At 42.7% G+C, this 14,771-nt stretch overlaps 1 protein-coding gene across 26 annotated transcripts in view; it reads right to left on the bottom strand.

Moving 5' to 3' along the window:
• Positions 1-52: 52 nt before the first annotated feature.
• The window catches only part of clasp1a (cytoplasmic linker associated protein 1a), a 108,213-nt gene continuing 93,494 nt past the window's right edge, over positions 53-14,771 (bottom strand). For 17 of the 26 annotated variants that reach the window (XM_079661895.1, XM_079661919.1, XM_079661916.1 and 14 more), the window contains 11 exons: positions 14,146-14,295; positions 13,594-13,700; positions 12,701-12,835; positions 12,052-12,199; positions 11,500-11,746; positions 10,735-10,791; positions 8,451-8,644; positions 7,594-7,722; positions 6,655-6,861; positions 5,113-5,229; positions 53-2,263 (listed from right to left, as the gene is read on the bottom strand). In XM_079661895.1, the coding sequence (XP_079518021.1) occupies positions 2,177-2,263; positions 5,113-5,229; positions 6,655-6,861; positions 7,594-7,722; positions 8,451-8,644; positions 10,735-10,791; positions 11,500-11,746; positions 12,052-12,199; positions 12,701-12,835; positions 13,594-13,700; positions 14,146-14,295 (1,578 nt within the window). In that variant the 3' untranslated portion in view covers positions 53-2,176. The remainder of the gene's footprint in view (positions 2,264-5,112; positions 5,230-6,654; positions 6,862-7,593; positions 7,723-8,450; positions 8,645-10,734; positions 10,792-11,499; positions 11,747-12,051; positions 12,200-12,700; positions 12,836-13,593; positions 13,701-14,145; positions 14,296-14,771) is intronic. The other 9 variants (XM_079661920.1, XM_079661901.1, XM_079661909.1 and 6 more) reach the window with 1 other exon arrangement.

Below are 14,771 nucleotides of genomic sequence, written 5' to 3'. Positions count from 1 at the left end.
ATTAAACTCTGTGCTGATAATTCTGGGAGGAAGAAGCAGAAACACATCCAGATCACTTCTTCGTTGGTTTATTTCTAGAGCAAACCATTTCTTTACATTGTTGCAAACCTATCACAGGTGGAAGTAAACAAAAACAACCTTCTGTACAGTTTATCATGAGAGAACAAAATCAAATATAAATACAGGTCTGAATATTACATGAGCGACTGAGACAAAAGAAAGACAGTGTACTGGAGAACATGCATAGTGAACAGCTGTTTCTATAGCAGTAATGGGATTACATATGCTCCCCTGAAGATCGGTCAACTCTCCCCTCATGCCATGTGTGCATCTGCTTCAATTGGCTTCAAGATCAGACCGATCGAGAGGAGTCAGGAGGAAAGAATAAGGTAGAGTAGAGAGGCATGTTACAGTGTACAGGGCCAACACCATCTTCAGCACCACCACTTCCAATGCTGCTTATTATAACACATACGTCTGTACATTCATTTACTTAAATAACCACGGTTGGCCCACTCGCAGTGGATTCCCTGAATGAAACACCACTCAAATAAAACAGTGAGTCACAAACCGTCCAAGGACTCTGTCATTTGCTCGAACTGGAGAACAGAATTTAAAAGGCATAATGAGTCTGATCCCTTCAGTATCATGGTGAACCAATAATCAAACATCTGATCAGATGGAGGAAACCTTTCCTGATCAGGGATCCATGGCTAGACTCGGAGCAACATCCAACATTTGAAAGCTTCCTCAATCTTAACACTGAAACAAAAAGAGGTGTGACTTCCACCAGCTTAAATACACGGAACACATGGTTTATGTTTGTACCTTTGACATACATGTGGCTGATGTCTGGGACCACCTCCTCTGCTCATTCAATCATCAGAGAGGAGTCACCTGATGATGTCACAATTGCACTTTAACAGCCAATAACCCGGGCCCTTTAAAACAGCATGTTGGCATGAGCGGCAGGCTACATGCAGGGTGTTTTCGCCAGCGTGCAAAAAGGTGATAGTCAACCTGTTTTTTCTTTGACATTATGTAAAACTTTGCGAAGCAGTGGTCCAAAAGTGTATGTACAAAATACTGTTATTAGTGGATTCAGAGTTATTGCAGAAGCTGTGTGGGGAAACTACTGTATTTGCACGGTCACAGGTCAAACCGGGTCCCGCAGATTCACATCTTTTAGAGAGCCAAGGGTTACAGTGCTGTAAGTCCACTTACATTAGTGTGGAGTGAATAAGGCCTGGAAAAGTCTTATTGGTGTCTCCGATCACTCGTCTGCCGGCTGGAAACATCTGCAGTGTTTACAGCAGGACCTCCTCCTCACCAGAGTCTCTGCTGAGCAGCACCCTCACAGATTGACAGGTAAGAAGCCACACACTGGAGTGGTGAAAGTGTGTTTAACAAAACTGTTCAACAAAAGGAGTGCAGAAGGTTCTGTGGGAGAATACGGGCAGCACAGCTTCTTCTGCTGAGTGTGGATTTCAAGTCAAATTCAACTTGAGTTGTGCAGTTAAACAATTTAATATTCAAATGAAAGAACTGCACTAAGGATTTTCAATGATTTAGCTGGAAGGTTTATCTTTCCTGCTACCTTGTTGAGTGTAGCTAATGTTTTTGGGAAAGGGAGTTCAATTGATTTAGCCACTTAATTAAAAATAAGCTTTAAACAAAGATTATAATTGATTAAACAGGAACAAAAAAATGCTCAGACAGCACGCTTTCTGTAAATGTTTAGATTTGTTGTCCTTTTTTGTCTTCATTTTTTTTTTAAGCTCCCTAAACCAAAATACATCCCAAAACATACGGGGCTTATTACCATCACTGGGCCAGCCAAATGACATTACATCCCAAACTGCAGTCTATCTGACACAGGGTCCTCCACTCTGGTTCGGAATATCTCCCGGCGTCTGCTATGAACTCTTTAATGTGAACCTAATGTGAGAGCTGGAGGAAAACAGGCTTCAACAGGAAAAGGGAGGATGAAAAGAAAGAGAAACATTTTCTATTTTCCAAAAGAGATCAACTGTTGTGTCCCTCCCCGTCAATCTAAAACCAATCCACAGTTACATTCAAAAGTTTCTAGAGCAAAATCAGGGAGGAGGAACTGAAGGACTGGTTGCTGACAGGACGTCCTGTGAGCTGTTGTGAGGAAGGGGGGTCCTTCTGTCCACTAGCTGTGGGAGGACACGTCCGAGGAGCTGCTGCTGTTGCTGTTGGTGGTCTGCGCTCGCTTGATGTACAGGTTCAGTAACTTCATCTGGAGACAAGATGAGAGACGGTCATTACTGTGGAAATGTATCTTTTAGGTCTCATAGTTCTTTGTACACTTGTTTTTGGCTCACTAGCTGCAATGTCTATTGTCAGGCGACGTACGGAGGTTACCTGTTAGAATGAACATGTCTTGTGTCCCTTGGTTTCCCGCTCCTGTATAAAGGACTTTTTTGTTCTGTGTGATTTGGTCAGATGCTGTAGCACTAGCTGCTTCTAACATCTGGCCTTCCAGCTGGATATAGATTGTTTCTGTTAAATGCTTTAACTCTTCATTACATAACACAACTCTGGTTTCAACTTGTACATTTGTCTATTTCTCAACATTAGGTGATTCATTCTGGAATTTCAACCAGTCATCTTCCCTAAGTATTGCACACATATAACAACAAAGAAAATAACATCTCTGCTGTGCACTTATGTGCAATATGTATATATACTGCTTTATAATAATAATAATAATAATTATTATTATTATTATTGCTGGCTGCTATCTCTTAGTTAGACAATTCACCTGCTGTAATAAATCAGTAAATGACTGTGTAGTATATACTTCCACTTTGAATAGTGCTATCACACTTGAGTTATTTAGTAGGGACAGTGCACATTAATAAACCTTTCTGTAAATGTGCCAGTTAGCCAAGATGCTATTTTTCATCTGTAGTCGCTGGACATATTACATAGCAAGAAGACAACAACAGGCTGAGGCAGACAGAGGGCTGTACAGTGCAGCAGGTCTGCACACTTGCAGTTGACCGTAGGATAATAAAGTGTCGGAGGTGAGGTGAGGCCAGGGATGGTCGTGTGCGGAAGGCAAGCACTTGCATGTGTGAAGATGTTGTTGCAGGTCAACAAGTTGTCTTTTTGAAGTATTGTGAAGTGATGACAATGTACAGATTTCTTGTCTAGCTTTTTAAGTTTTGTATACATGCTACACTTTTCTCCTTCTTTTTAAATACTGTTACTGGTACTTTTTCTTGTCCATCATGGATGTGTATTTTGGAAATGGTAATTTGTGTTATTTCAAAAGTTTTCTTCAATATTTGATGCATGCCTCTTGATTAATCATTTGCTTTTTGGCTCTTCACTTTTGCTGTAATAATGTAAATGTCCCCTCTGTGGGACGGATAAAGGTCTTCTGATTGTGAAGGCAGAATCCCTCATGCATCGACACCACAAGCTGTGAGCAGATCAATCTGACAGTGATGGATTTTTTAGATACATTATTTATGTATACACCATTATGTCCATCAGTGATTCCCAACCTGGGGTCAGGAACAACACAAAGAGTCAACGGATTCATGTGAGGAAAGCAGAAACAATAGTACAAAATGTATCCTCATTTCTCAGACATGTTTTCTTTGTAAATTAGGGGCTAGATTTACTAGGAGGATTCAAATGAAATAGTAAGGAATCACTCTTTGGTTACAGTGGATAGTCATAATTTGGAGATTTGAAGAGGACATGGCATTGCTTTGTGGTGTGACAAGACACACATCGGAGTCCACTGCTGTACTTGACATACTGCTATGGCTGTTCCATCGTGGAAGTATCGGAGTGGATCTTAGAATAAAGGAAGTGATAAAAGCTGCAGAAGATGCCTTATGTTACACCAAATAGTCGATTCAATTAGTATGAAATGTTCACTTTTCCTCGGGGTCGGCAGTGTCTCCTTTGCCTCTCCTGTTCCTCTGCATTCAAAAAGAGGTTTGAATTGAATTTGAATTAAAGAAAAAGTTGCCCTTTTTTGTTCTACTGAATTGCACCTCCACAGATTTTGATGTGGAGGATCTATCTCTGATCTTTTTATTGGAAGCTGGACTGAATAAGTGACAGAACCGCAGAATGTTCTTCATTATGATTTAAGGGAATGTAATATGAAGCTCAGCGCAAGATCTATCCTTTCATTCAATAAGTATGGGCGTATCCCTTAGATTAACCAATCAGACCCGCCTCATCTCCCACAAGCCAATCACCGAGCATCCGGCAAACTTTAAATCTGCTCCTTGCCCCGTGAGCTTCCATTTCAGCCCCCCTCCAGCCCGTTCATCACATCCAGGACCCATGTCATCCCAGGAGGACCCTCATCACTTCCAGCTCCACCACCACCAGTGTTTGGACCCCGGGGGATCACCTTTCCTAGTTGGTTTCTCCTTCCACCTGGATCCATCACATCACAATGGGGTCTAATCGCCAAAGACGATTTATCTCGCCTCTTTTACATATGGCAATACATATGTTTACCGCACCAAACTACTCAAAGTCTCTCCTGATTGAAATATTATCAGTAAAAAATTGTTGATCAGTATCAGTCAGGACATTTTACTACATCATTAGTCAAGTTAGTACTTAACTATGTTTTTTACTTTCCTAATCAGGTTGAATGCTAATTTGTATACCTTTTCTGGAAACACGATTACACTGCTGGGATAAGTATTTGTTTGCTGTAAGACTACATGCCAAAGTACAAGTAGAGAATGTGACGGTGCTCCAGCCGTCCATACGGTGTGTGTCAGTCTCCTTTCAGATAAGCAGCTGTCCAACAGATCTGAGGGGAGGGTCCCCCCATACAGGTGAACCTGACCCTCAGACCTCAACCCTTACATAACACATGTGTCCTTGTGTAAAGTAGGGCAAATATGACCCTTTCTAATTGGACAACCGGCCGAAACTCACTGAGAAATAACAGCATGGGAAGGTGATAAGACTCTGCATCTGCTGAAGAGGTTAAAAAGGTTGTGTGTGTGCGTGTGTGTGTGTGTGTGTGTGTGTGTGTGTGTGTGTGTGTGTGTGTGTGTGTGTGTGTGTGTGTGTGTGTGTGTATGGCACAGTCGTTACCTTGCTGCCCGTGAGCAGTGCCAGGTGGGGTTTGAGATCCTCTCCAATCACAGAGTAGATAGCCACCAGACAGAACACGCTGGCCTTGCGAACGCTGCTCTCTGTGTTGTCATAGCCCTGCAGAGGAGAGAGGCAGCATCACACACACACACACACACACACACACACACACACACACACACACACACACACACACACACACACACACACACACACACACACACACACACACACACACACACACACACACACACACACACACACACACACACACACACACACACACACACACACACACACACACACACACACACACACACACACACACACACACACACACACACACACACACACACACACACACACACACACACACACAAATCAGGGGTCAGCAGGAACATGGGAGGAGTCGCAGGAGAGTGCAGAGTACACGCAAACATTTCCAGGGACAAATAAGGCAAATAATCCCAGAGTCCAAATATGTACATTGTCCAAATAAGACCTTTGGGAGCTGACAAGAACATTTCTACTCTGCCTTTCCCCAAAAAACTCTTAGTTTTTCTGTTATTTACTACAAATGTAACTCTTTTGTCTAGCTAACAATGTTTATTTAAGTTGGTTTAATTAGCTTTTCTTAACCCCTCCTGTTGTATCTGTTTCTCCCCTTACTTTGGTGTTCCCGCTCCAATTTGACCGGTCTGTTTTAGCTGCTCTCACATTAACACACAAAACATGAATCATCACCACATTTGGTATAACTCCCTTTTGAGCTGTAAACAATGTCTCAGAATGCTGGTGTACAGTACATTCAATTGAAACCGTGAATAAACAAAGAATAGACATTGAAAATGTATTCCAAAATGAACACCCTTGTAGATGTGTGTGTGTGTGTGTGTGTGTGTGTGTGTGTGTGTGTGTGTGTACTATCTGATGATGAACATAATCAAGGGTTACCCATTCAAACCCTATGGAGGTCATTTTTGACAGGGAAAATCATAGGTGTTACAAAGTTGACTAAACCACTCAAAATTTAATTAAAGTGGTGATAAGAAATGTTATATGTTCAAATGCCCACTGTGGAGGATATCATTAGGCCTTGAAGCAATCAAATTTAAACACAATGCTTATGAATGATGGAAGTAGTAAACTGATCAGATGTGACCCGAACATGACAGGAGGGTTGAAAGTGTATTTTTGTTTAGCATTTTTGTGAGTTTTATCCAATTTACTAAACATTAATTTCAGGGTTGTATGAGCATTAAATGTAATCTATTCCAAAATAAATGGTACAATCCAAACCTATGTTTCTTTAACGCTACAGTAGTACCGCCAACGGGTCAATTTTACCCGCAGCTGTTTTTTTGATTGAATGTAAAAAAATTATTAAAGTTTCATCCCTGCGCGATCAAAACTCACTGTTCTACATGATAAATAAAAGAACATTGTACCTTGAAAATCAATAGCGGGTACATGTGACCCGTTGGCGGTTCTAGTGTTAAAAGCTGTGTGTGATCTAACATCTTGTAGGTTTTAAACTCAGACCTGCAGGAGTCCGGGGATGATGTCGGGCAGCAGCAGCAGCAAGGAGTCCTTGGCGATGCGTTCAATGACTTTGGTTTGCATCTTGATGGCAGCCAGGTTGATGGGGTAGTCGGCTGTCTGCACTATGGGGCACAGCACCTTGATGCACTGCTCCGGGTGGATGGAGCCGGCCAGGGTGGAGGCCGCCTCCTCGGCTGCTCGCACAACCTAAAGCACATCAACATGTACACATAGGATTATCAACAAAAATAAGCAGAACTTGTAACATCAGTTTGTGTATGTATTGGAGCAAGGTGAAAGCAGTAGATTCAAAAGGTCATTCTGGGAAAGAAATCAACAAAGAGCTTTACTCTTTACATGGATCGATGGATGAGTTTAATTTGCTGTCAGACTTTGAGCACAGATTCTTTCTCCCAAACTGTGGATTCATATTGATCTGGAAGTGTTATGAAAGTGTTGTCTCACTGTTTATCCGGTGTATTGTGTGTTCCACGATCTGTGTTTACCCACTGTGTCCCCGCTTGTGTAGGAAGATCATTCTGAAGGTTCCTCCTGGGTGGTCCTGAGCTAAAGGCTAACTTATTGAGTTCACCGTTGTTATTGTTCTCTATCGATAATCAGATCATTAGTGAACCTCTAACAAAAATTGGCACTATGAGCACTCTATAAAACCTTTCAGAGTAAAAGATTTGACACAATTGTAGGGTATTTTCCCACCTTTGAGTTTTTGTGGAAGTTTTATCAATAAATATCTAAAAGCAAAGTGAATGTTTGATTTCTTCACGTCGACACAAACATGACTCCAAAGAAAAGCTCATGTTCCATGTCTGCCAGATGTATAAGTGGGCAACAGTTTGGTGATTTGCCTTTCAGCCTGTTCTGCTGCCCCTAAGTGAAGAGGTACATGCTGTAATGCATCTTTAGGGTGATGTAGTGTACCTCCTTGTGAGAGTCCTTGTGAGCCTCCAGAGTTTTCATGATGGTAAGCTCAGCGTAGTTTTTAAAGCGCGCCGGCTGATTCCTCAGGATTTCTTTCAGCAAACGCAGAGCCAGGGCCCGGATGGTGTGCTGAGGGGAACAGAGGGAGGGTGATCAGTTCAATGGACAAATGTCTCTGCTGGATATCCATATGTGCCTACAATAAATGACACCTATGACACCACTGTTGTGCAACAACACTTAGGTGCAATGTCATCCTAGTTAATATTACTATAACTACTGGCTGCCACTTCTTAGTAGTCTATTCCAACAAGAATCTGTTTGTTATTATGTCAATATATAATTGTATCTACTACAGCAATCTAACCGCTACCACACAGTATCTTACTTTCCTATTTTCCCTGAATGTGTATGTCTGTAAATATGTTCTTTTTATTTGATTGAAATACTATGTGCATGCCTTTTTGAACTAATAGTGTGTTATGTTTGGTCTTTATCTATACTTCTGTAAAAATGTAAATGTCCCCTCTGTGGGACTAATAAAGGAATTGTCATTCTGATTCAAAACCTAAATACTACGAGGTTCACAGCGTCAGGCTTATTGGTACATGTTGGTACATGAGGTAATCAATGCCCTCCACACATACATTCACACAGTCTGAGTGTGTGTGATCTCTACAGGAGCCACACACACATTCACACTGTCTGAGTGTGTGTGATAACTACAGGAGCCACACACACATTCACACAGTCTGAGTGTGTGTGATCTCTACAGGAGCCACACACACATTCACACAGTCTGAGTATGTGTGATCTCTACAGGAGCCACACACACGCAAAGCTGCTGAGTAACGCACGTCTTTATCCCCCAGCGTCTCCAGCAGCAGGAGCAGGATGGTTTTGAAGTGTTCGTCCCACACTGCCAGGTTGTCCTCTCGTGTGATCTTCAGCAGCTCCACCAGGGCGCCTTTACGCTCCTCAGAGCGCTCGTTGTGATTGGACAGTTCCTTAAGCAGGTCTGCCACCAGGTCCGAGTGGTCCTGACCGCCTGCTGCATCAGAGAGCATGAGGTAAACATTAATTACACATTCAATTGAGCATCAACAAATACATTACCCAACATTTCTCACTGAGGATACATTGAGTATTTCTGATTCTATGTATTTATCACTGTGCAATATTCATGTGTGTAATAAAAAAGGGTAATATAATGTGTTCTGCAGGTTCAAATGTCTACATATACAGGACTGTCTCAGAAAATTAGAATATTATGATAAAGTTCTTTATTTTCTGTAATGCAATTAAAAAAACAAAAATGTCATACATTCTGGATTCATTACAAATCAACTGAAATATTGCAAGCCTTTTATTATTTTAATAATGCTGATTATGGCATACAGCTTAAGAAAACTCAAAAATCCTATCTCAAAAAATTAGAATAGTTCCTCAGACCAAGTAAAAAAAAAAGATTTATAACAGCAAAACACAATCAAACATTTGAAAATGTCCATTAATGCACTCAGTACTTGGTTGGGAATCCTTTTGCACGGATTACTGCATCAATGCGGCGTGGCATGGAGGCAATCAGCCTGTGGCATTGCTGAGGTGTTATGGATGCCCAGGATGCTTCAATAGCGGCCTTTAGCTCATTAGCATTGTTGGGTCTGGTGTCTTTCAGCTTCTTCTTCACAATACCCCACATATTCTCTATGGGGTTCAGGTCAGGGGAATTTGCAGGCCAATCGAGGACAGTAATGCCATGGTCAGTACACCAGTTACTGGTGGTTTTGGCACTGTGGGCAGGTGCCAGATCATGCTGGAAAATGAATTCCTCATCTCCATAGAGCTTTTCAGCAGACGGAAGCATGTAGTGCTCTAAAATCTCTTGGTACACAGCTGCATTTACTCTGGGCTTGATGAAACACAGTGGACCAACACCAGCAGCTGACATGGCTCCCCAAACCATCGCTGACTGTGGGAACTTCACACTGGATTTCAAACAACTTGGATTTTGCTCCTCTCCAGCCTTTCTCCAGACTCTGGCGCCTTGACTTCCAAATGAAATACAAAACTTGCTTTCGTCTGAAAAGAGGACTTTGGACCACTGTGCAACTGTCCAGTGCTTCTTTTCCTTAGCCCAAGTCAGACGCCTCTTCCGTTGTCTTGAGTTCAGAAGTGGCTTGACCATGGGAATACGGCTATTGTAGCCCATTTCCCGGACACGTCTGTGAACAGTGACTTTTGATACCTGGACTCCAGCTTCAGTCCACTGTCTTTGAAGCTCCCCCAAATTCTGGAAGCGACTCTTCTTCACAATGCTGTTAAGGCTGCGGTCATCTCTCTTGGTTGTGCAGCGTTTCCTGCCACATTTCCCCCTTCCAACAGACTTTTTGTGGATGTGCTTTGAAACTGCACTCTGTGAACAGCTTGCTCTTTGAGAAATTTTTTTTTGTGTCTTACCCTCCTGATGGAGGGTGTCAATGACGGTCCTCTGGACAGCAGTCAGATCAGCAGTCTTCCCCATACTTGTGATTTAGTTTACTGAACCAAGCTGAGTGTTTTTCAAGGCTCAGGAAACCCTTGCAGGTGTTTCGAGTTAATTAGACGATTCAAGTGATTCGTTGAACACCCTACTAGTATACTTTTTCATGATATTCTAATATTTAGAGATAGGATATTTGAGTTTTCTTAAGCTGTATGCCATAATCAGCAATATTAAAATAATAAAAGGCTTGCAATATTTCAGTTGATTTGTAATGAATCCAGAATGTATGACATTTTAGTTTTTTTAATTGCATTACAGAAAATAAAGAACTTTATCACAATATTCTAATTTTCTGAGACAGTCCTGTATTAGATCTAGATATAGTTAATGACTGAGAATATGCACTTCAAAAATAAGCTGGATAAATCCGAACATCCGGTCCATTACAGAGAATGGGACAGCTGTGAATAGAAGCTTGATAGCTAGTTCTGCAGGACACACTGAATCAGTGAACACACAGGTTCTATATGGAGTTCAGAGAAGTTGGGAGACCATCAAAATAAATGTTGATTTGAAATGATTGAATAATGCAATCACACACAGAGGGTGAGTGGAGTGAGTACATGTCGGTCAGTTTTCAGGTGAGGCATGTTTACCAGGAGCAAAGACCTTGGGGAGCGTCATCTTGTTTTCACCACTTTCCTGCCGTCGGCCTGGAGGGGAGGGGTCGAGGAGGGATGGAGGTGCAGGTGAGGGACAGAGCAAAGAATGTGATGACCACAACAAAACACACTGCAGCCCCTCGATTCCAAGACACACACCAGTGTTTGTTGTACACATAACGCAGAGTTAGACCTGTTGCGTCAACGTTTAGCCACGTAATGGGTGAAAGTCAAAGCTGGCTACACAAACTAAAGCCAAACATGTGGTTGAGCTCATTCTTGTTTCATGTCTCAAATGTACAGAAGTTGAAGGGTGTCTTCCTCTATGTTGTCGATGAGACTAAATGATAAATACTGAATGATCAGAGTGAAAGACAGGAGAAAATGAATTAATGCTTTTAACAGAATAACAAAAAGAGAGAAATGTCTTCGGTTTGCCTCAGAGAGCTCAACATTTACAGTACTGGAAGAAATGTAATGCATTCATTGTAATGATAACACAACATCTCAGTGGTTCATGGGAAGAGCTTTCAATATAAAAATGTGTTTAAGTGACAAGCAGGGTATGACTTAAATCTCCTTATTGCACCTCCGAGGGAGTGCAAGGGACACAATTTCAAAATAAGAGAGCTTCTAACTCTTTGATTGCTCTTTACTGAATATCATAAATACAGTATAGTACATTCTGATGTCCCATGATTTCTTTCTGCTGCAATAATGCCCTCCCTCCATATAAACACTTGTATTGCCTTAACTCACAGTCGCGGAACTGCTCTACGTCATCGTCGAACACGGCCTCCTTCATGGCGCTCTTGTCATAGGTGCAAATGGTCTCTCCGTAGCCATAAGGGGCGAACTCACGGCCCCGTGGCCCCGAAAAGGAGCGGGGTGACGGCGTGTTGAGCAGGGAAGTCTTGTTGTCTAAAGCGGTGCGACCTCCTTCCACCACGTCTAAACCGAGCCGAGCGTCAGAGCCAGGAGAGGACGCTACGCCCTCTCTTCCTGCCTGTAACACAGGGAGGGAGGGGGTGGGAGAATATGAGAAAGCATTCTGAAGATGTATGTGTACCTGCAGCTTTCAAAACATTTGATGTGGACTGTTGCCTGAAAAGCTTTATACAGAGGCCCAGTTCAGCTCGGGGTGGGACAGTACCCGGATCCTGCTGAGCTCACTGCAATCTGCTCATTTTGGTAAAGATTGTGAGGGTTCAGCAGTCTCCGTTAGTCATATCAATTTAGATTCAACCAAAGCTGAAAGCTTTATAGTCATTTTTACAGTAGGAGGAAGGATTCAGGAAAGCGCTGACTCACCGCGTCGTCCCTCTTGCCCTCCTGTCTGATTGGCTCGTTCAGGTCCTCCTGGCTCCGGTAGCTGAAGCTCTGGATGGCCTCAGTGACACCGCGCAGCGAGCTGTAGATCTCCTCAGAGTTCATGTTTTCAGTGTCGTACTCCATCATGCTAGCAGACACACAGAGAGAAATACATACACACGGTTTATTAGACAAGTATTTGTGTTGAAGATACACAAGCATGCATTTGTTTTGTCACCATGCAAAGTGCTGTTTTGAAAAAGTGATTAGTTTTTAGAAAGAAAAATATTGCGACCATTGTGTATTTTGAATTGTACATGTCCGTGTGGCGCAGTGGGTTAGTGCGTTGGTGTTGGGATCACAAGTTCAAACCCCACTGCAGTCAGTCGTTGTGTCCCTGAGACACTTCACCCCAAATTGCTCCTGTGGAGATTGCCCACAGTATTGAGTATTTAAGTCGCTTTGGATAAAAGCGTCTAACATGTAATGTGCACACATCCTAGCATTAACCCGCTTGAGAAGCAATGTGAATGATATTTTCATTTGATTAGTGATTATGGATTAATATGTATTCAGTGAGAAAATGAAAGGATCAGGGTCAGGCTTCTTGCTGTTGTGATGGCCTCTGTGTCTGAGCCCGCCTCTTTACCTGGGTGAATATGCTCTGCGGAGGACCCTTAGGGAGGGGGCAGCAAGGGTGGAGTGGGGCTGAGGAGGAGGAGGAGGAGGAGGAGGGGCAGGGGGATGCTTTGACAGTCCGTCGCCACCCCAACCCCATAACCGACTGTTGCCACAGCAGCCGGGAGGGAAGGATGGACAGACAGGGGTGAGAGAGTGGGGCGAGGAAAATGGAAAAAAAGAACAGGTGGAGACAAGAGAAGGAAGGAGAAGGAGACAAACACGTGTGCAGAAAGAGAAAAGACAAAAAGAAACTAGTCTGAGCTTGTAGGTTAACTGAAAGTGTAGATTTAAAAGGAGAGAACTGGAAGGTAGCAGAATCCCACAACATTTCAGCAAGGGGGCACTTTTCAATGAAAAATATTATTTCAACATGACATTCATTTTAGGATTAACTAAAGTCATTAAAACCAGGAAATGATGTCAACACATCATCTGGGTTCATGGGTTTCTGCTAGCAGGTACAAACACTCTGTTCAGGCAGAGGGGATAAAAGTGTTCCTACCACTCAGTGGCCACATTCAACTGGCACAGAAGCAAGTGCAAAGGCTACAACATGTGCTGTTCTCTTTCACAGTTTTGTATATGAAACAGCCTTATACAGGACAGCACCAACGAGCCGGGTGTCTAAGGCACTACATATGTTATGGATCAACCAAGTGGGTTTTGGAAGAATGATTTGACCTATGAAGAAAATGGGTTGGCTTTTTTATTTCTAGCAAGTTGTAACCTCTCTGAGCACCTCACACAGTACCTTGCTCATACCAACCAATAGGGACAGCAGCAGTATCTACAGTGCCAAAGCACAGCCATGCAGTGGGACAGGAGGTGTGTGGGCTCAGTAACAGGTGGGAGAGGGGCTACCTTGGAGACAGTCCTCCATGGGAACAGTTTGTTGGAGAGGTGAGGGGGCTGGTCCTGCTGGGGGTGTGGCGAGTCGGCGTCCGGCCAATGGTGTTGCTGGGAGAGCCCTGGAAGAGAGGAAGACAAGAAGGAAAGGTGTAAACCCTGCTGTCTGATGGTTCTGCTGACCTACACACACCCAACTGTGTTTAGAACTGTACGGTAAGAATTTGCGGATAAATACAAAGTTTTTTATATGACTTTGGCTTCTGTGAGAATTCTGAAGTGATGAAAAAGAAATACTGTAATTTATTATGGTAACCAAACGTACGATCCTTATATCGATGATTTAACATGTACATCAATTATGTTCGTATTGACTTTATTGCCGTGCAAATGCATTCGTTCAAGGCCTCTCTGTGGCCATAAGGTAATCATGTTCAAATTTGTAATCTCAAGTGTTTGTATTGTGATTGTGGAAACTTGTTTTTTTCATTGTAATATTTTTGTATTCCTGGCAGAAATGGGCTTCCATAAAATCAAATCAACACTACAGTGTTTGATCTGACTCACCACACTGCTGCTGGTGTTGCTGGAGTTCTTCAGGTGGTTATGCAGCAGTTTGGTGGCTCCGTCCTGGAACGTTTTGGGGAGGGCTCCCAGCAGCATGGTGAACTCTGGGGTGTTGAGCTCAAACAGAGCGATGAGCACCACCTGTGCCGCCTGCAGGACGTTCAGAACAACGGGTCAGGACTGAGGACACAGCTGAGGAAGTTCAGATGGTTTCCCTGGTTCCTTAACTACTTTGACCATGTGTTCCTGACAGACCTTTCTCCAGAGGGGATCAGAGGCGCTGTTCTGACATTTAATAATGATCAAAAAGAAGAGGTTCAGTTATAATTTACTGTTATTTTTTGAATATCAGAACTTGTAGCACAACAGCAACATGAGGCAAGGGGTCACTTTGATAAAGGTCAAAACTATTCTGAAACCATGGAAACCAACTGTTCAGCTCCTCAGTGCATTTTTCAGTAGACTCACATGTGCATTAGCCTGTAGAAAGAAACTGTTAAAAGCTGCATTCAGTGGGAAACTAATGAAGTTAATAACTATTCAAGGACATTGTTGATATATCAATGTTGCAACATGCAAGTGAGAATAGATCAAATTTGTAGGGGAGTTTAGAATAAACCTGATTT

Source organism: Notothenia rossii, assembly GCF_949606895.1.
Source record: "Notothenia rossii genome assembly, chromosome: 2".
Lineage (NCBI taxonomy): Eukaryota > Metazoa > Chordata > Actinopteri > Perciformes > Nototheniidae > Notothenia > Notothenia rossii.
The sequence above is the reverse complement of the archived record's forward strand: the minus strand, read 5'-3'. Positions and strand labels throughout refer to the sequence as shown.